Consider the following 16404-nt stretch of genomic DNA (forward strand, 5'->3'; position numbering starts at 1 on the left):
CTCATGAGGTGACCAGAAAAATGGAATTTCCCCTAGGAAGCTGTCATCTTTTGTCATCCAAGTATCAGGATCTGAGCCAGGCCTGGCTTGGACTTACCCAGTAGAGGAGAAAGAGCCATTTTCTGGGCTTGTATACGGGAAGTGGAACTTATCTCACTTCTCCCCTTGTCAGATACTTCTGCCTAAAGCATGACAGTAGGTTAGTGCCGATTTGAGGGATTCCGGAATGGTCTCCTTGATAATTAAGGCCAAGTGCGCACACCTGTGTGTTCATGATCCTAGCGTCTTAGAACAGTCAGGTGTGTGTAAGGCACACCTGATTCCAATAGGAGGGAAACCAAAGGGTGCTCTTGTGTTCGTGCAACACTCTGTTTAAATGCCACATCTGTTTCAAGTGCCGCCCTTCCTTGACAGGATCGTAGAAGGTAGATATAACTGTGTTATGGGCGCATATTGCCGTACAGATTACCAGTTATTATTTCCAAAGTGCGAAATTATGCCTCTTACACGTAGGCACATACTTGATCACCAAAAATCAAATGTGTCTGATTACTACTAAGTTATCAGCATTCATCATACTCTCTTCCAAATATTAACTCCATGTTAGTTTATTTGTTTTGTCCATTACAGATCACTAGCCAGGCTCTGCCAAGGATATTGTAGGTATCCATTAATAAATGAAAGGTTGGGTATGTTGTGATAAACTGACAAATGATGAGGAAATCCAAGTGCTTGGTTGATAGGGCTTGGTAGAATCAGGCCCTGCTTTGTGCCTTCGCGCTCTCCACTGTATCCCTGAAGCCTTTAACTTGAAGGCTTGGTACTTTAGGTTGGTTACACTGATCAGTTTTGGGTTTTCCAGGGCCAAGTGCTTTAGGTAACATCGTAGAAGAAGTGACTCATCCCTGTAACCCGAATCCCTGCCCAGCCAATGAGCTCTGTGAGGTGAACCGGAAAGGGTGTCCATCTGGAGAGCCCTGCTTTCCATACTCTTGTGTTCAAGGTAAGAGACAAAGGCTTTGAGTGTGAGCTGACCATGGGACATGCTGCTGGCCTCTCCTAGGGGAGCTGCCTTTGTACCCAGGTTGCAGGGCCCTTTACTGTACTCTCCTGCACTGCTTAAGGGTTTCCAATAAAATGTATGTATGCAAACAAGGACACACAGAATTTCAGTTGTCATTTAAATTGTAAACCAGTGCTCTCAGCACAAACTTGGCCGTCATAGTGAGTTACAGCATTCCTGACTACAGAACAAGAGGGACGCTCAAGCCAACTTTCTGTATCTTGCCTTCCATGCTGTAATGTTTGAAAACAGACTGTCCATTGTCCATGGCTTTTTTTTTTCTTCTGTAGCAGGTAAAGAAATGCCATGGTTACTATGATACTATGAGCACACTGCTAATTTACGGTGGTATGATTATATCCCACCACCAAAAACTGTACTGGCAAAGATTAGTCTAAATGTCGTCACGTTATATACTTCATTTAAGACAGTTTGTCATTTCCCAAATGTTTAGCCCACAGAAATGAAAAGCTGTGTTTTATTGCTTGCTTCTTTGTTCTTGCTAACGTCTCGCCGCATGGCAGCCCAGGTCGTCCTCTTGCTTCAGCCCCCAGATCCCTGGATTACAGATGGACGCTACTGTCTTTAGCCAAATCTTCGTAGTATTTTTGGTACTAAACTGTAGCTAACTTTGGGGTACAAGTCCTTAATCACTTATAAAACATGGAATTTTTATTTGAGAGGATATATTTTTTGGCCAGTGAGCAAAGTCAATTCTTTAATTTTGTGTAAGTTCTATAACCTAATGTGTGTGTGTGTGTGTGTGTGTGTGTGTGTGTGTGTGTGTGTTTCCAGTGTCTATCTTGTGTACCATGTGAGCAAAGTACCCACAGAGGCCAGAAGAGGGTGTCTGGCCAATGGAGTTATAAAGGTTGTGAGCCACCATGTGGGTTCTGGGAATTGAACCTGGGTCCTCTGGAAGAGCAGCCAGTGCTCTTAACTGGTGAGCCATCTCTCCAGCTCTGTAACATAATCATTCAATCTCTAACAGCTACAGTGTTCTCAAAGAATTCTATAAAATATGTCGAAAGTGAAACTAGAACAATTATTATCAGTTCACTGTTCTGGTTTTGTTTGTATTTCTGTACAGGCTGCAAATTGGGAGAAGCTTCTGACTTCATTGTCCGCCAGGGGACGCTGATCCAGGTGCCATCGTCTGCAGGGGATGTTGGCTGTTATAAGATCTGTTCCTGCGGACAAAGCGGCCTCTTGGAAAACTGTATGGAAATGCACTGTGTCGACCTCCAGAAGTCTTGCATTGTTGGAGGGAAAAGAAAAAGTGAGTCTTGAGTATATCCATGTTTGGTCTTACTACATCATGAGGCTGGTTGTCTTCATTTGCTGAAGAGTACAATCTATAAATCATATATTCTAGGACAGTACTTTTTAAGCCACACAGAAAACTTAGAGAGAGAAGGACAGAGAGAGTTGAGTAGGTGGAAGGGGGTGGTTGTTGTTTGAAACAGGATCTTGTGATATAGCCCAGGCTAGCCTGGAGCACACTACATAGCCCAGGTTGGCTTTGAATGTGCAATAATTCTCCTGCCTCTGTCTCCGGAGTGATGGGATTACAGACAGGTACCACCACAACCAGCAGGAACTAGGACTTCTAAAAAGCCCTGTTGGAGGCCTCCTGAGGCGGGCCTGGTCGTTAATCTCAGAGAAATCTGACTGTGTGCCAATCATCGTGGCAGCCTGGCTCCACACTGTCTCCCTTAACCATCCAGTCCTCCTTGTGGAGGTACTGGTGTATTGCCACCCCCATTCACAGCTGATGCTCATGACGTCTGTCCATCAGGCTCTGGGCTCACGCCTGTAATCCTGTGTGCCAGCCACTTTAGGTGACACCGTGAGCTCCAGGCCAGCCTGAAATATATAAGGAAACTGAGATGGGGAGGGGGAGTGTTTATCTGAGGACAATAAAGTTAGTTTCTAAGAATGCCTTTTAAACATGAGATCTCTATGAGTTTAAGGCCAGCCTGGTCCACAAAGGACAGCCAGAGCTACATAGTGAGACCTTGTCTCACAATAAATAGCTTAGATTTAAGCCCCTAGTTTATATATTCAGAAGTCCTCTTTCAAGAATTGATGTTCTGCAACTTTGTGAGGGGCTTGGGGGATGGTTCATATGGTTGCACACGCTGAGACAACCTAAATTTGATTCCCCATAAGCCATATAAAAATGCTGGACATGGTGGTGCTTGTCAGCCCGGGCTGCTGAGGTCCCGGGAGCTTGCTTGCTGCACGGGCCTCACATCCCGAGTTTGCTTCCAGAACCCGCCCTGGCAGTGAGACCCAGCCTGAAAAGTTGCCTCTGACCTGCACACTCACACTGCGAGACACACACGTGTGCACACACAGTAGTGTGTGCGTAGATTTTTACATTTTCAAACCTTAAAAACTTTAAACTTTCAAACAATTAAATATTAACTTATGGGGTTTTTGTTTTGTTTGTTTGTTTGTTTGTTTGTTTTAGTATATGTTTGTCTGTGCCACAGCACATCTGCGGATGTCAGAGAAAAACGTGGGGGAGTTGGTTCTCTGCTGCCGTGTACGTGTTGAGGTGCGCATGCTCGGCAGCAGGCACCTCTATTCACTGAGGCTGTCACAGCCCTGTGGTCTGTGTCTCAGTACCGGGAGTAGCTGATGCTTTCTTTCAGGTCATGGAGCCTCCTTTAGTATTGACTGCAATGTCTGTTCCTGTTTTGCTGGCAATCTGGTGTGTTCCACCCGCCTCTGCCTGAGTGAGCACAGCTCGGATGATGACCGGCGCGCCTTCACAGGTAGCCGTGGGCGGCCGTGTCCTCCAGGGCCGCCATTCTTTGCACTCATCTTCCATTCGAGGCCGTGCAGGCATGTTTTAACTGCACATGTGCCTGGTACATGGATTTCAAATCTGAGAGCAAGATACCTTCCTCTCCGGATCTCCGCTTCTTCCTGTTCACAAAGGAGCCGTGTCTTAGTGCCTCAGGCACCCGTGTGCTTTCCGAGTGTGTTTCTCGTCAGGCTCTTTCTCAGCCTTCCTTGCTCACTGACTTGCATAGGCCCCCAGACAGGGTCAGGCACTACTTCCTTGACTTTACCATACTGGAGGGTGCCTGGTTACGCTGACACCAGCACCTGCAGATGCAAAACCTGGTGAGGTGAGGAGAGCAGTAGTTGCCAGCGTGTGCAGCACTGTCCGATGGCCCAGAACGAAAGAGCCTGGGTCCTCAGTAAAGTGGTGGAGGCAGCTCTGCCTGACCCCTCCTCTGCGCTGGCTAGGACGCCACAGGTGGACAGGGACGGGAAGAGGATTTGCTAACCTGTGCCAGCCCATTGGAAGAAAAGGGGGAGAGCTGCAGGCCAGTGAGGAGGACAGCAGAGCTAAGTGTGCAGTGTGCCCCTCCGCTTGTGAGCGCCAGCGGCCGCTGCCTCACCCTGTGGCTGCTGTCAGCAGCACTTGGCTCGCCCTCGTCTGCTCCTTTCTGATGAGGCTGGTTTACTCTGTTAGAGAAGCTGCAGAAGGATGTGGGGATGAGAGTGGACGACAGAGAGACTGAGGTGGAAGTCATATACTGTGTATTTATAAACAGCATCTTTTAAAAACATGCTTTTCTATGGGTCCATGTTCCCTATAGTGTGTGGTCCCTGCCGTTCTGGAGTAAATTAGGACAATACCAGGTTAGCCGGCAAACTAAAGGGTTCTGCTGGCCCAAAACTGTACCATATTTTTGGGTATTCAGTGCCTCTGTCCAAACATGACTTAGAGAGAGAGTCCTGAAAGCTGTCTTATTTTGGTATTATCTTTTAACATTCAGGAAATCCCCCAAGCTATCTGATTTCCAAGTTTGATGTACCAGGTCAGGAGAAATGAGCTTTATTGTTTCTACCTATAACCCTGTTTCTACCTGGGTCAGTGTCTGAAGGCACCTAATAAATAACAATGAAAAGAACAAAGAATGTCATATAGAAACATAGCTTTTCAGAGCTTAACTCTCTTTAAAATCTCTGTCAGAACCAGACATGGTGGTGCACATCTTAGATCCCAGCACTTGGGAGGCTACATAATGAGATCTTGCCTCAAAAATAGATGGGTGGGTAGATAGATAGATAGATAGATAGATAGATAGATAGATAGATAGATAGATAGAACTATGTCAGAGAGAGATTGGTCTTTGTTTTTCCTAAGTTAATGTACAATTCCATTTTTACATGGTTTGTTAGTTGCTTGCCTGCATCAGCACACAGGGAAGGGAGCGCGTGTGTTCACTTGAGGCTGTTTCCTCTCCTCAGGTCTGCCCTGTAACTGTGCAGACCAGTTTGTCCCAGTGTGCGCACAGAATGGACGCACTTACCCCAGTGCCTGCATCGCTCGCTGTGTGGGTCTCCAAGACCATCAGTTTGAGTTTGGACCTTGTATCTCCAAGGATCCGTGTAATCCTAACCTCTGCCCAAAAAGCCAAAGGTAAGCCAAATGCTGCTTCTGTTTTTCAGCCACAGACTATCGCTTGTAAAGTATCTACTGTGTATGTCCCACGTTAGAAAAAGGCAAAAGTGGATTGAGAAGAAGCCTGCCTGGGCTTGGTGGCTCATGGTGTGATCCCAGCACTTGGAGCACTGGAGAATTATGAGTTCAAAGTCATTGCATGCTACATGTTGAGGTCTCTCAAGAAAAAAAGTTGTCTCTGTCCTAAATGGTGTCGAGTCTGGACAAAAAGAGCTTCGTAGAACTTCCCGGCTGCAGGATTAGGAGTGCATATGTAGAGGAATCAATGCAGCTGGGTAGGGAAGGCCCAGGGCCTCAGAGGTGAAAAGCTGGTGAAAAGCAGGACGGTTAGGGAGGAAAGCTGGCGTAGGTGAGGTCAGATGGCAGCAGGAGCAGAAGTGTGTGCCGGGAACTCAGGGGTCTATAAAACTGAAGCAAAGAGTAAGGAAAGGACAGGGGCAGGCAGCACCGGAGATGAGAGGATGGACACCTTGTTAGTCGCTGTTCATGGCTTCTCCAGTAGAGCACGCATTGTCAGAGTTAGGCATGAGAAAGCTCAGAGAGTTCAGCTTTGCTGTTATCTGATGTTACCTGGCTTTGGACTCCCTTCTCTGCAGCCTCCTCACCAAGCCAGATGACAGTAAGCTGGCCTTGATGGATCCCCATGTGGTGGCTCCCAGGCAAATGTGGCTGATGTAGCTTTCAGCCTCCCAGACCTGGAGTCTACCTCTGAGACTCGAGCATGGCTCATCCCAGAGTCACAGCTCTCTCCTGATGAAGGAGTTTGTACAGAAAGTTGCTTCTTCATCTTGAAAACTCGGGCAAAGGATAAGAGGGAGGTTTTCTCATCTAGTGAAGTAGCAAAGAATCAGACACATGCCTCACAGAGGTTGAGGTTCTAGTTTCACTTCAGTTTCTGTGACAAAGCACCTGAAAAGCATGAGCACAGCTTTGAGAAGGGAGGTCTGTTCTAGGCTACAGTCCATTATAGCAAGGGAGCAGGGCAGGAGCCTAAAGCTCAGTCCCCAAGCAGGAGCAGAGGACTAACCACCTGTCTGTACTGCCCGCCTGCTGCTTCTCAGCTCCAATTACATTGTCCAGGGTCCCACATGTGAAATGGCGCTGTCCACGCTTGGGACGTTCACGACAATCTCTACAGACATGACCACAGGCCAACATGATCTAGATAATTCATTCCTCTTCCAGGTGATTCTTGGTTATGTCAGGCAGACAGTAAAAACCAACTTACAACAGAAACGAAACTGAGAGCTACCGGTGGATCCCCTGAATAAGATAGTGTTGCTTTACATCTCCAAGTAGAGAGGCCTTTTTAGATATAATGCCAATATAAAAGAAAAGTTTGAAAATTCAGCTACATGAAAGTCTCATAGCGGGGGAGGGGGAGCTGGTAACTAATGACAGACTGGGAGGAATGTCACAGAGAAAGAACCCTAACCCGTGTGAAGAATATAAATTTAATGTGAAAACAGGTGATGATCATGGGCTAAGGAATGATACAGAAAAAGAAAGAATGGTTCTTAAACACCTGGGCAGGGGGATGTGTTTCTTTATTAAAGTTTAAGAAACTCTATTATATGCAGATCACCAAAATTCAGTTCTTTCATATATAGAAGAAATGAAGCCCATTGGCATGTTCAGCAGGTGGCTCCCACTAGCCATCTCAGAGGCTTGGGGTCGCCCTGCAGTGACTCTGCCACCTCTACCATTCCACCCTACTTCTGGCCAGCAGATATGAGAAGGGATTTGGTGGAGGATTCTCTTGAGATGCGTTCATGAGCCAGCTGCTGAGGTGTTATCATAGTCACTACTGCCAGGCACATTCTACTACCCAGTCAGCATAGAGAGACCAGAGAATGCAATCTGTATAAATTCATAAGAGAGTAAGTGGATTTGAGGAATATATAGCAGTTATCACCCACCCTGAACCTTCCTCATGTTGCCAGAAATGAAAGTTAAAACTAATTGTGTGCCACTTTGTATCTATTGTATTTGCAAAGACAAAAAATTATAACATAAATACAAGAGGGGCTGAAGAGGGCAAGAACCTTCTCTCTGGGGGCTTTAAAACTTCCTGTGGGTGAGTGTTTGCCTGTGTTCATGTCCCTGCAGATGCCAAAGGAGGGCATCAGAACCCTGGAACTGGAATTCTGGGCAGTTGTGAGCCACCTTGTGGGTGCTGGGACTCAACCAGGCTCCTCTGGAAGAGATGTGTCTCTTTAACCACTGAGCCATCTCTCCAGCCCCTGAGCAGTTTTCAGTGGGTAAACTATCCCTGGGAGAGTAAGGAATGAGTAAGACGGCTGCCTCTGAGAAGGGAGCTTGGAGCCTGGGACGTGACGTGTGGGAGGAGGGCCTTACTTTGTACACTATGACATCACACTTTTTCGTTTTCCCAGGACACCTTTTTATCCATCATTTGTGTCATCTGTTCAAAGCAGTTGTGGGCTGTTTGTTTGTTTGTTTTTAAGAAAATGGTGTATTCCCTCAAATATCTACTGATATGCCAGACATTTTTCTAAATATTCAGACATAACAAACAAAACAGTTCTCTGCTTTGATCATTTTACTAAATTTTCCTTAGAGATTGTCTTTTCTTGCGTCCTCTTACTTCCTTTAAAAAGCATTCTTGTGTGTGTACGGTTTTTATGTATGATATGTGTATATGTGGTATGCTTGTGAGTGTAGCATGCCACACAATGGCTCTCAGGAGCTGTGCTTTGTGTCCTGCCTTGTTTGAGGCGAGCTCTCCCGCTTGGCTTCTGCCACTGTCCTGCCCCCTGGGAAAGCCTCCTGTCTCTGCCCCGTCCACCCGTGAGGAAGTACACGTGTGTGCTGCCGCATCTGCCTCGTGGGTTCTGGCCTCAAACTGGGGGATTCAGGTGTGTGCTTCTATCTCTGAGAGTCCTTCAGGCCAGCCCTCTTCTTCCCGCTTTCTCAACTTGATCTATTGCTTTCTCCCTAGATTACAAGTTTTCTCCAGTGCCCTTGGCTCCCATGCCTTCTTTGTTAGGTTGCTTGGAAGGACTTGCTTCTGTAGCACCCCTGCAGATCATAAGCACCCAGCATCACCCCCCCCCCAAGGAGGCGTAAAAGCTGATTTTTTTAAATGCTGAATTTTTTAGTATAAAAAGTGAAGCCTTTCTTAAGATGGACTCATGTTAATCAAGCTAAAAATTAAGTATGTAGCTAGCCATGGTGGAGTACATCTTTAACCCTACATCCAGAAAGTAGGCAGATCATTGTCAGTTCAAGGCCAGCCTGTTCTGTATAGGAAGTTCCAGGCCAGCATGAATAGCTGCCTAAAATAAAGCTTCTGAAAATGGTGTGTGGTTACCGAGTATTGCCTCTAGTGTGGACCCCACACTTGGTCTCACATCAGGCACTTTACTCCAACGTGAGTCCTTGGCTTGTACCTTCCCCCACCCCACATCCCAGAACATCACCTCGGGTTTGTGGCTGCTCCCGTAGCCTCTCCTGCTTGCTTTCTCCTTGCTCACGAGGCTCCAGTTAGAGCATACTCTTCTGTGTGTGCCCAGGCCTCACTGCTCAGCCACTAATTCCCTCTGAGCAGTGTGTCTGCCATTTTCTATCCTACTGTCCTTTGCATACACTCCGTTAGCCTTGGCTCTCCTCAGAGTCCTGCTCGGCAGCCAGGGCTTTGCTGCCCCAGCACTGTTTCTTCCTGCTTATGGTTTACCTGCTACTTTCATCATTTTCAGATGTGTGCCCAAACCACAAGTTTGCCTGACAACTTTTGATAAATTTGGATGTAGCCAGTATGAGTGTGTGCCCAGACAGCTCACCTGTGACCAGGTCCGAGATCCTGTGTGTGACACAGACCACATGGAGCACAGCAATCTCTGCACATTGTACCAGCGAGGAAAAAGCCTCTCTTACAGGGGCCCCTGCCAGGTACGTTGTTTGGTTTCCAAACCCAAAGGCATCGAGTCAGTTTATGATCTTCTCCAGACAAGCAGAGTGCAGCGGTCTGCTGAGAAAGGAGCAGTGTGTTAACTCTGGGGAGTGTGGCCTCTGAGAAGGATTTCACAGCCTGTGTGGTCACTGCTGTTCATCTTGCCACACTTCTCTGGGCCACCATAGAAAACAAACCAGGCCGGGTTTTGGCGCACACCTTTAATCTCAGCGCTTGGGAGGCAGAGGCAGGCGGATCCCTATGAGTTTGAAGCCAGCCTGGTCTACACAGTGAGTTCCAGGAGAGCTAAGGCTACACAGAAAAACTCTGTCTTGAAAAACCAAAAAGGAAGGAAAGAAGGAGGGAGGCAGGGAGGGAGGGAAATCAGAAAGGAAAGTGCTATCCCCACTGTTCCCTCCACTATGCTGCTGTGACATAAAAACCTCTCAGACTTGTTTTACCTAGGCCGAAATCTGTCTTTGAGGCTTATGAAGTCTTCCACATTGAATAACCTCATTGGACAGCCTCCTTGAGCTTCCCCTGACCTCCCTGATTCTGTGCCGACCCTCCTGGGAGATTCCCACCTTTGGGCCAGCGTCACCTGCCTGCAAACCACTAACACGGGACGTGCCCTTTGTCCGTGGTAGGGAAGTCCTCCAGCTTGTCTGGCTGCTGGTGTCCCGCTTGCAGGGACACTGACTGTTCTAGCTCCTCCCCTTCACCCTGTTCCCTCTGCTCATATAGGGAGTTTCTCGGGTTTATCCCTAATTACCCAGTAGATCTGGAATGTGTCTCCTCTCCCATCTCTCTGCCCATCCCTCCCCCTTTCTCACACCCAGGGTGAAATGGCAAGGTCCTACCTTTTCATGAAGAGCAATATTTTTATTCAGACCTTCGTGACCACTAGTAGTAGTCTGGGTGAAGGAGTGACAAGGGGACATTTTTATCTTGTGTTGGTTTCGGTGAAACAAGCCGAAGTTTCAAAGACTTTTCAGTTTATCTCCAGACAGTCTCAGTCCAACCCGGGCTTTAGAGGGACCCCAAAACTTATAGCCTGTGTCTTTTCACTTCCTGAAAATAGGGACATCATCTCTGTGCTCAACAATTAGACAGATACTCCATAGGAGTTTCCAGGCTAACAGTTGCTTGTTTTTCCTCAGCCCTTCTGCAGAGCCACAGAGCCTGTTTGTGGGCACAATGGTGAGACTTACAGCAGTGTGTGTGCCGCCTACTCGGATCGCGTGGCAGTTGACTACTCCGGGCCCTGCCAGGCTGTTGGGGTCCTCTCTGAATACAGTGCCGTGGCTGAGTGTGCTGCTGTGAAGTGTCCTCCACGCTCAGCCACAGGCTGCAAACCCATCATCCCACCAGGTAAGCTGCAGGCTCTGGTGGGCAGGGGTGGGGCTAGATTTGCTGATCCGCCCCCAGAAAATGGGCTGTTGAGAAGAGAGTTCACTGGTCTGTGAACTCTGAAAAGTTGTGATCAGCAGAGATAGGGAGAGTGTCCATGACACAGGCGACCTGGGGTACAGTATAAGAGCCTCTCTAAAATAAAAAGTTAGAGACCTGTATGCTGATTATTCTCAAAACAGCATGGCAGGGCCTGGAGAGCCAGCCCAGGGTTAGAGCACTTGTTGCTCTTGCAGAGGATCTGGATTCAATTCCTAGCACCAATAAGGTGGCTCACAGCCATCTGTAACTCCTGTGCCCTCTTCTAACTCCTCTGGCACCAAGCACACCTTTGGTGCACGTGCATACCTACAGGCAAAACACTCACACATAAAACAAAATGAATACATCTACTATAAAACTTAAAAAGAAAACAGGATGGCAACTTTTTTCAAGCAAATTTTTACAAGGCATTAATATATATGCAGGTAAAGTACTATTTAAATTTTAAAAAACTAAGGTTACTGGATTAAACACATAGCTTTTACTTGTTTTAAACCAAATTAATTAATGAATGGATAGTTGACATGTTTTGATGAACACAAACATTTGTAATCAAGAGTTGCCTTAGCTCAGTTGTGTAGTCACAGCACCTGGGAGCATCAGTTTTGGGGAACAGTTTGCCTTATACCCATGCTCGTCAGTGAGACAGGCCACAGAAGAGCCTCCGTTCCAAGCCTGGTCAGTACAGGTTATTCTGGGTCTCCCAGCTTTCCACTGCAAGCTCATCAGGGATCCACTGAGCCTCCACTGGGTTCAGGATATCCTTCGAAGCACCCAGCAGTGAACAAAATGAAGCCTCCGCCCTCCCGGAGGCCACATTCCTAGAGAAGGGACATGAGGGTCCCTGCAGATCCAAACTGTCAAGTCAGAACTGCCTGGTGAGGCTGAACGAGGGTGGTGAGGACTTGGCAGGAGGACTGCTGCTAAACTGCGCGGTGAACTCTATTAATTACGGCATGAGATTAGCCGCCTCAGCCTGAGCATTGCCAGAGGATGGTGTGGGGAGAAGGGATGACTTTGGTGAACACAGATGTTAGGTAGGATCCTGGGTTGGTCACGGAGCACAACTGAAGATAAAATCACCAAGAAGGGCAGGTGAAGGCCACAGTGAAGCTGGCCACTTCACCAGTAATGTTGGATTCTCTTTGTTTTAATTCTGAACACAAACAAATGGTTTCTGTTACAGGGGCTTGTTGCCCATTGTGTGCTGGGATGTTACGGGTTTTGTTTGACAAAGAAAAACTGGACACTATTGCTAAGGTAAGTTGCATTGTGTTCCAGGTACTGTTGAAAGTACATGGCTAAACTTCTCAGGAAGCCTGGACAGCAGCATTATGGTCCCTGTGTGTAAATAAAGAACCTGGTCCCCAGAGCCGCCCGGAAGCAACAGAGCAGGGACTGCCACCCAGGTGGCTGACTCTGCGCCTGTGCATTTTCTTGCCACACCCTTTCTTAGGAAATGTCCCTGCCAGCTCAAAGAGCATGGCCAGGGCCAGGTGGTCTCTGCATCCTACTCACCCCAGTACCCATCCCGGAGGAGCTACCTTCCCTGTCTGTTCATCTTTCCCTTTCCCTGATGTTCCCTTTTGGGGAGTTAGGGCTCTAGTGATGCAACAGGCAGAACCTTGCCACTGCCCGGGGAACCCTTCCTGTCTGTATTGAGAGACAGTGTTTCCACAGGACTTGGTTCCCTGGGCCCTCCAGTTCAGAGCACTCGCTTTCTGAGAGGCACACATGGGGCTGGTGAGAGCTCAGCTGGATGTTTTCCTCAGTCACTTTCTGCCTTGTGTTTAGAGACAGGATCTGTCACTCAACCTGGATGTGTCTCATTCAGCTAGACTGCCTGGCAAGCAAGCTGGAGGGACCCTCCTGTGTCTGCCTCCCCAGTTCTGAGATTACAAGTGGGGCCCACCATACTCCTGTGGTTCAAGCCCAGGTCAATGAAAGACCTTATCTTAAAAGCAAGATAGGATGGCTCAGCGCATAAGTGCTGCTGCTCTTACTGCTCCTTCAGAAGACTCAGATCTGATTGCCAGCACCTACATCAGACATCTTACAACCACCCACAACGCCAGACCCCATGGCGCCTGCACACACATCCGTGCACGCATACGAGGTACATGTGCACATAATAAAAAGAAAATTAAAAAAATGTAATTAGGTATCCATAGCTGCTGAGGAATGACATCCAGATTGTCCTCTGCTTGTGTATGTCTCTGTCTCTCTCCCTCTCATAAATAAATAAATTAGTACATAGACAGACAGACAGATAAAGTGGAGCATGCAAGCCTGGATCCTAGCTCTTGGAGGTAGAGGTGGGAGGATGAGAAGTTCAAGGCCATCTTCAGTTATCTGGGGTGCTATTTCACTAAAAAGAACCTAAATAAATAAACTGCACTTCTGAGCCGGGCATGCTGGTACAGAGTTGCCCTGAAGCTCTCAAGGCTGAGTTAAGAGGATCATGAATTTAAAGCTAGCCTGGTCTCTATAGCAAAACCCTGCTCAAGACAAACTACTTCCGGTGAGTGTTAATGTTGCTGCAAACCTCTGTGGGCAGCCCGAACCCCACTGCGCTGGGAGACAGGACTGTGTCCAGCAGAGCCAAACCTGGTGCTGAGAGCACTGGCCAGAGAGCCTGGTCAGCTGCCGCCGAAGCAAAGTAGCCTAGAGGGGATCCTGGAAATGTCTTCCAGGTGACAAACAAGAAGCCAATAACAGTTCTGGAGATTCTTCAGAAGATCCGCATGCACGTGTCTGTGCCACAGTGTGATGTGTTTGGATACTTGAGCATCGAGTCAGAAATTGTGATCCTGATTATTCCTGTCGATCATCATCCAAAAGCTTTGCAGGTGGGGTTCAGCACACGCTGGGCAGCCATTGAGTCACTTTACAGTCTGGGGGACTTAACAGTGGGAGAGCAGGACACAAACCAGGGGTGGGAAAGGACTGAGGAGCCGGGAAATGGGAGCACTTTGGGAGTTGGAAAGGGCGGAAGAGGAAGAGCAAGGCAGCCTGTGAATGACTGTTCTGGGGCTGAAGCCAGGCACACTCCATCATGGTGCTGCCAAGGCCAGGGGAGTAAGGCAGTGTCACGGGGCATGCAGTGACCACGCCAAAAGCTCCAGTCTCTCCAGGCTAAGTTAAGAGAATCGTGAATTCAAAGCTAGCCTGCTCTGTATAGCAAGACCCTGCTCAAAACAAAGTACTTCTGGTGGGTGTTAAGTGCTTCTGCTGCTGCCCTAAGTCCACGAGAGGTAGTCTCAGGGGCCCTAGGTGTTTTCTTCCTCACTGCTGAGAAGGCTGTGGAACCTCACTGGTAGGCCCAAATTCAGCAGAAAGTAGCAGGGACTCAAGGAAGGGGTAGAGGCCGCAGTTGCAGCTGCCTGTTTCTGCCCTCGCCTTCACAGCAGGGGTAAAGCATCCCCGTGCTTGTGTCTGACTGTAACAGTGACGTCCACTGAGACGGCAGTGTACGGTAGGGTACAAACCAAAAATGGTCAACTGCAACCTCTGATATCCATTCATGCTCGTATACGTGTGTAATTAGTTAAGACCATAGTTACCTGTACCTCTGACGAGGACAATAAGGCAGAAGAGAGCAAGCTGCCTCTAGGCCGGTCTCCTTTTGACATGTGCCTGGAGTTTGCTTGACTGGACTGTTAACAGCTCCGAGGTTTCACACTAAAAGGGTCTTTCCCTTACAGATAGAGGCCTGCAATAAGGAGGCAGAGAAGATCGAGTCCCTCATCAACTCCGACAGCCCCACGCTGGCGTCCCACGTGCCCCTCTCCGCCCTCATCATCTCCCAGGTGCAGGTCTCCCGCAGCCTCCCGTCACTGGCCAGTGCGGACAGGCCTCCCCTCCACTCCCAGCTTCTGCTCCTCAGCCTGGGCCTCACCATGCACCTGCTCTGGACTCTTTCCTGACGGCCCACAAAGCTGCAAAGCATCCCTCCACCCAGCCGTCCCACCTTGTGAAAGACATTCAGGACTGCTAGCTGATGGCCAAGCAAAAGCACATGTCACCTCTTAGCACCACACAGTATTTTTTTTTTAGTCTGCCAATATTAGGGGTTTTGCCTTGATTTGTAAAATGATAAATTGAGCTCTCCCAGTGTAATGGAAGACGGTGCCTCTCGCTGGTGGTTCCCTGGGCCACAGTTTACATTTTGCTTCCCCAAAACAAATTTGCCATCACTGATCAGTGAGATGGTCACTTTAAGGACGAGCCTCTGCTGCTGGGCTCCTGTCCTAGCAGCTCCAGTCTTCCTGGAAGCGTTGGGAGGCCGCCGCCGTGCCTGCTCTGTGTCTACAAGCTGAGGGCTGGTAAAACCCCACTGTTGTGAAGGCGTGGAAGGAGAGAAAACTCTGAAATCATCGCTGGCCCATCAGGCTCCCTCCACGGAGATGTCAGGCAGGAATCTAATGTCGACCGAGTGGCACTCATGCCCCTGCCTTGCACGTGGCCCTCTCAGTGGTTGCCAGTTTGTGCCTGTGAACGGGCAGCCTCACTGCCTCTGAGCATCTTGTCCACAGACACTCGTGAGCCCTCACCAAGTTCAGAGAGTTTAAATAACAGACTTTAAACCGATTGCTGCTACTATATAATTGCCAAAAATTAAGATAATTAGTACTTCATGTAAATAGTACATGATTTTTAAATTTTATTATGAAGGTGAATAGCCATATTTATAAAATGACAATCATGTGTGTTAGCTCCATACTTTCTGTTCATGAAGACACATTTTGTTTTTGTGATGTGCACAGTGTGGATAAACTGTCTGGCTTTTCCTTTTATATAGAATTATAAAGAATGTGGTTTATATATTTAAGATGTCAGGCTAAATATTAAAATGTTTGCATGTTGTCTAAGAAATTGGATACTTTGAATGTTTCACAGTTTGAAATAAGCTATAATGTAATACCTGTTTGTATGCATCTGAACTTAGACTTTACATGAAGTATTTTTCATTGTTACATGTACCCTCTGAAATATAGCAAAATGCTTGTTATACCAAAATGTTGAAACGTGGGCACTTAAAGCTCTCAGGATCTCAGTGCTGATGTTGATGTAGCCTCTGTTGCAATTGCCTGCTTCTGTCTAAATGTCTGCAAAATACTAGACTTTATTGTATGTATATCCTATATATAGTATACAGCAAAATACTAGAAAGCTTTTCTATTTTAATAAAAGTAATTTTACATGATGGTGTGTCCTTTCAGGCAATGGAACATTCAGAATGAAACCACCACTCCTCACCCTTCAGTGGGTCATGCCTTTACTGTATGGTGACAAGTTCTAGAGTGCCATCATCCCAAGCCAAGGCCTCTGGGAGAGCAAAGCAACTGTATTGAACACCCAGGCACAGCCAGAGGGCAGGCCTGGCAGAATCAGGCCTTCCGCACCAGGAACAGACGGGCAGGTGTGTTCCCTTGGCCTCATGTTCCAGCGCAGGTGACTGTGAAGTCTGGGGGTGCAGGGCCTCCT

The 16404-nt window shown here is 47.7% G+C and overlaps 1 protein-coding gene across 2 annotated transcripts in view; it reads left to right on the forward strand.

Moving 5' to 3' along the window:
• Positions 1 to 16113, forward strand: part of Reck (reversion inducing cysteine rich protein with kazal motifs) — a 69778-nt gene extending 53665 nt beyond the window's left edge. For both annotated transcript variants that reach the window (XM_055597675.1, XM_055597676.1), the window contains 9 exons: positions 863 to 1003; positions 2154 to 2342; positions 3724 to 3846; positions 5339 to 5510; positions 9272 to 9464; positions 10626 to 10836; positions 12104 to 12177; positions 13611 to 13766; positions 14622 to 16113. In XM_055597675.1, the coding sequence (XP_055453650.1) occupies positions 863 to 1003; positions 2154 to 2342; positions 3724 to 3846; positions 5339 to 5510; positions 9272 to 9464; positions 10626 to 10836; positions 12104 to 12177; positions 13611 to 13766; positions 14622 to 14843 (1481 nt within the window). In that variant the 3' untranslated portion in view covers positions 14844 to 16113. The remainder of the gene's footprint in view (positions 1 to 862; positions 1004 to 2153; positions 2343 to 3723; positions 3847 to 5338; positions 5511 to 9271; positions 9465 to 10625; positions 10837 to 12103; positions 12178 to 13610; positions 13767 to 14621) is intronic.
• Positions 16114 to 16404: the final 291 nt, after the last annotated feature.

The sequence above is a fragment of the Psammomys obesus genome, unplaced genomic scaffold (assembly GCF_907164565.1).
Source record: "Psammomys obesus unplaced genomic scaffold, mPsaObe1.curated_primary_1811, whole genome shotgun sequence".
NCBI classification, from domain to species: Eukaryota; Metazoa; Chordata; class Mammalia; order Rodentia; family Muridae; genus Psammomys; species Psammomys obesus.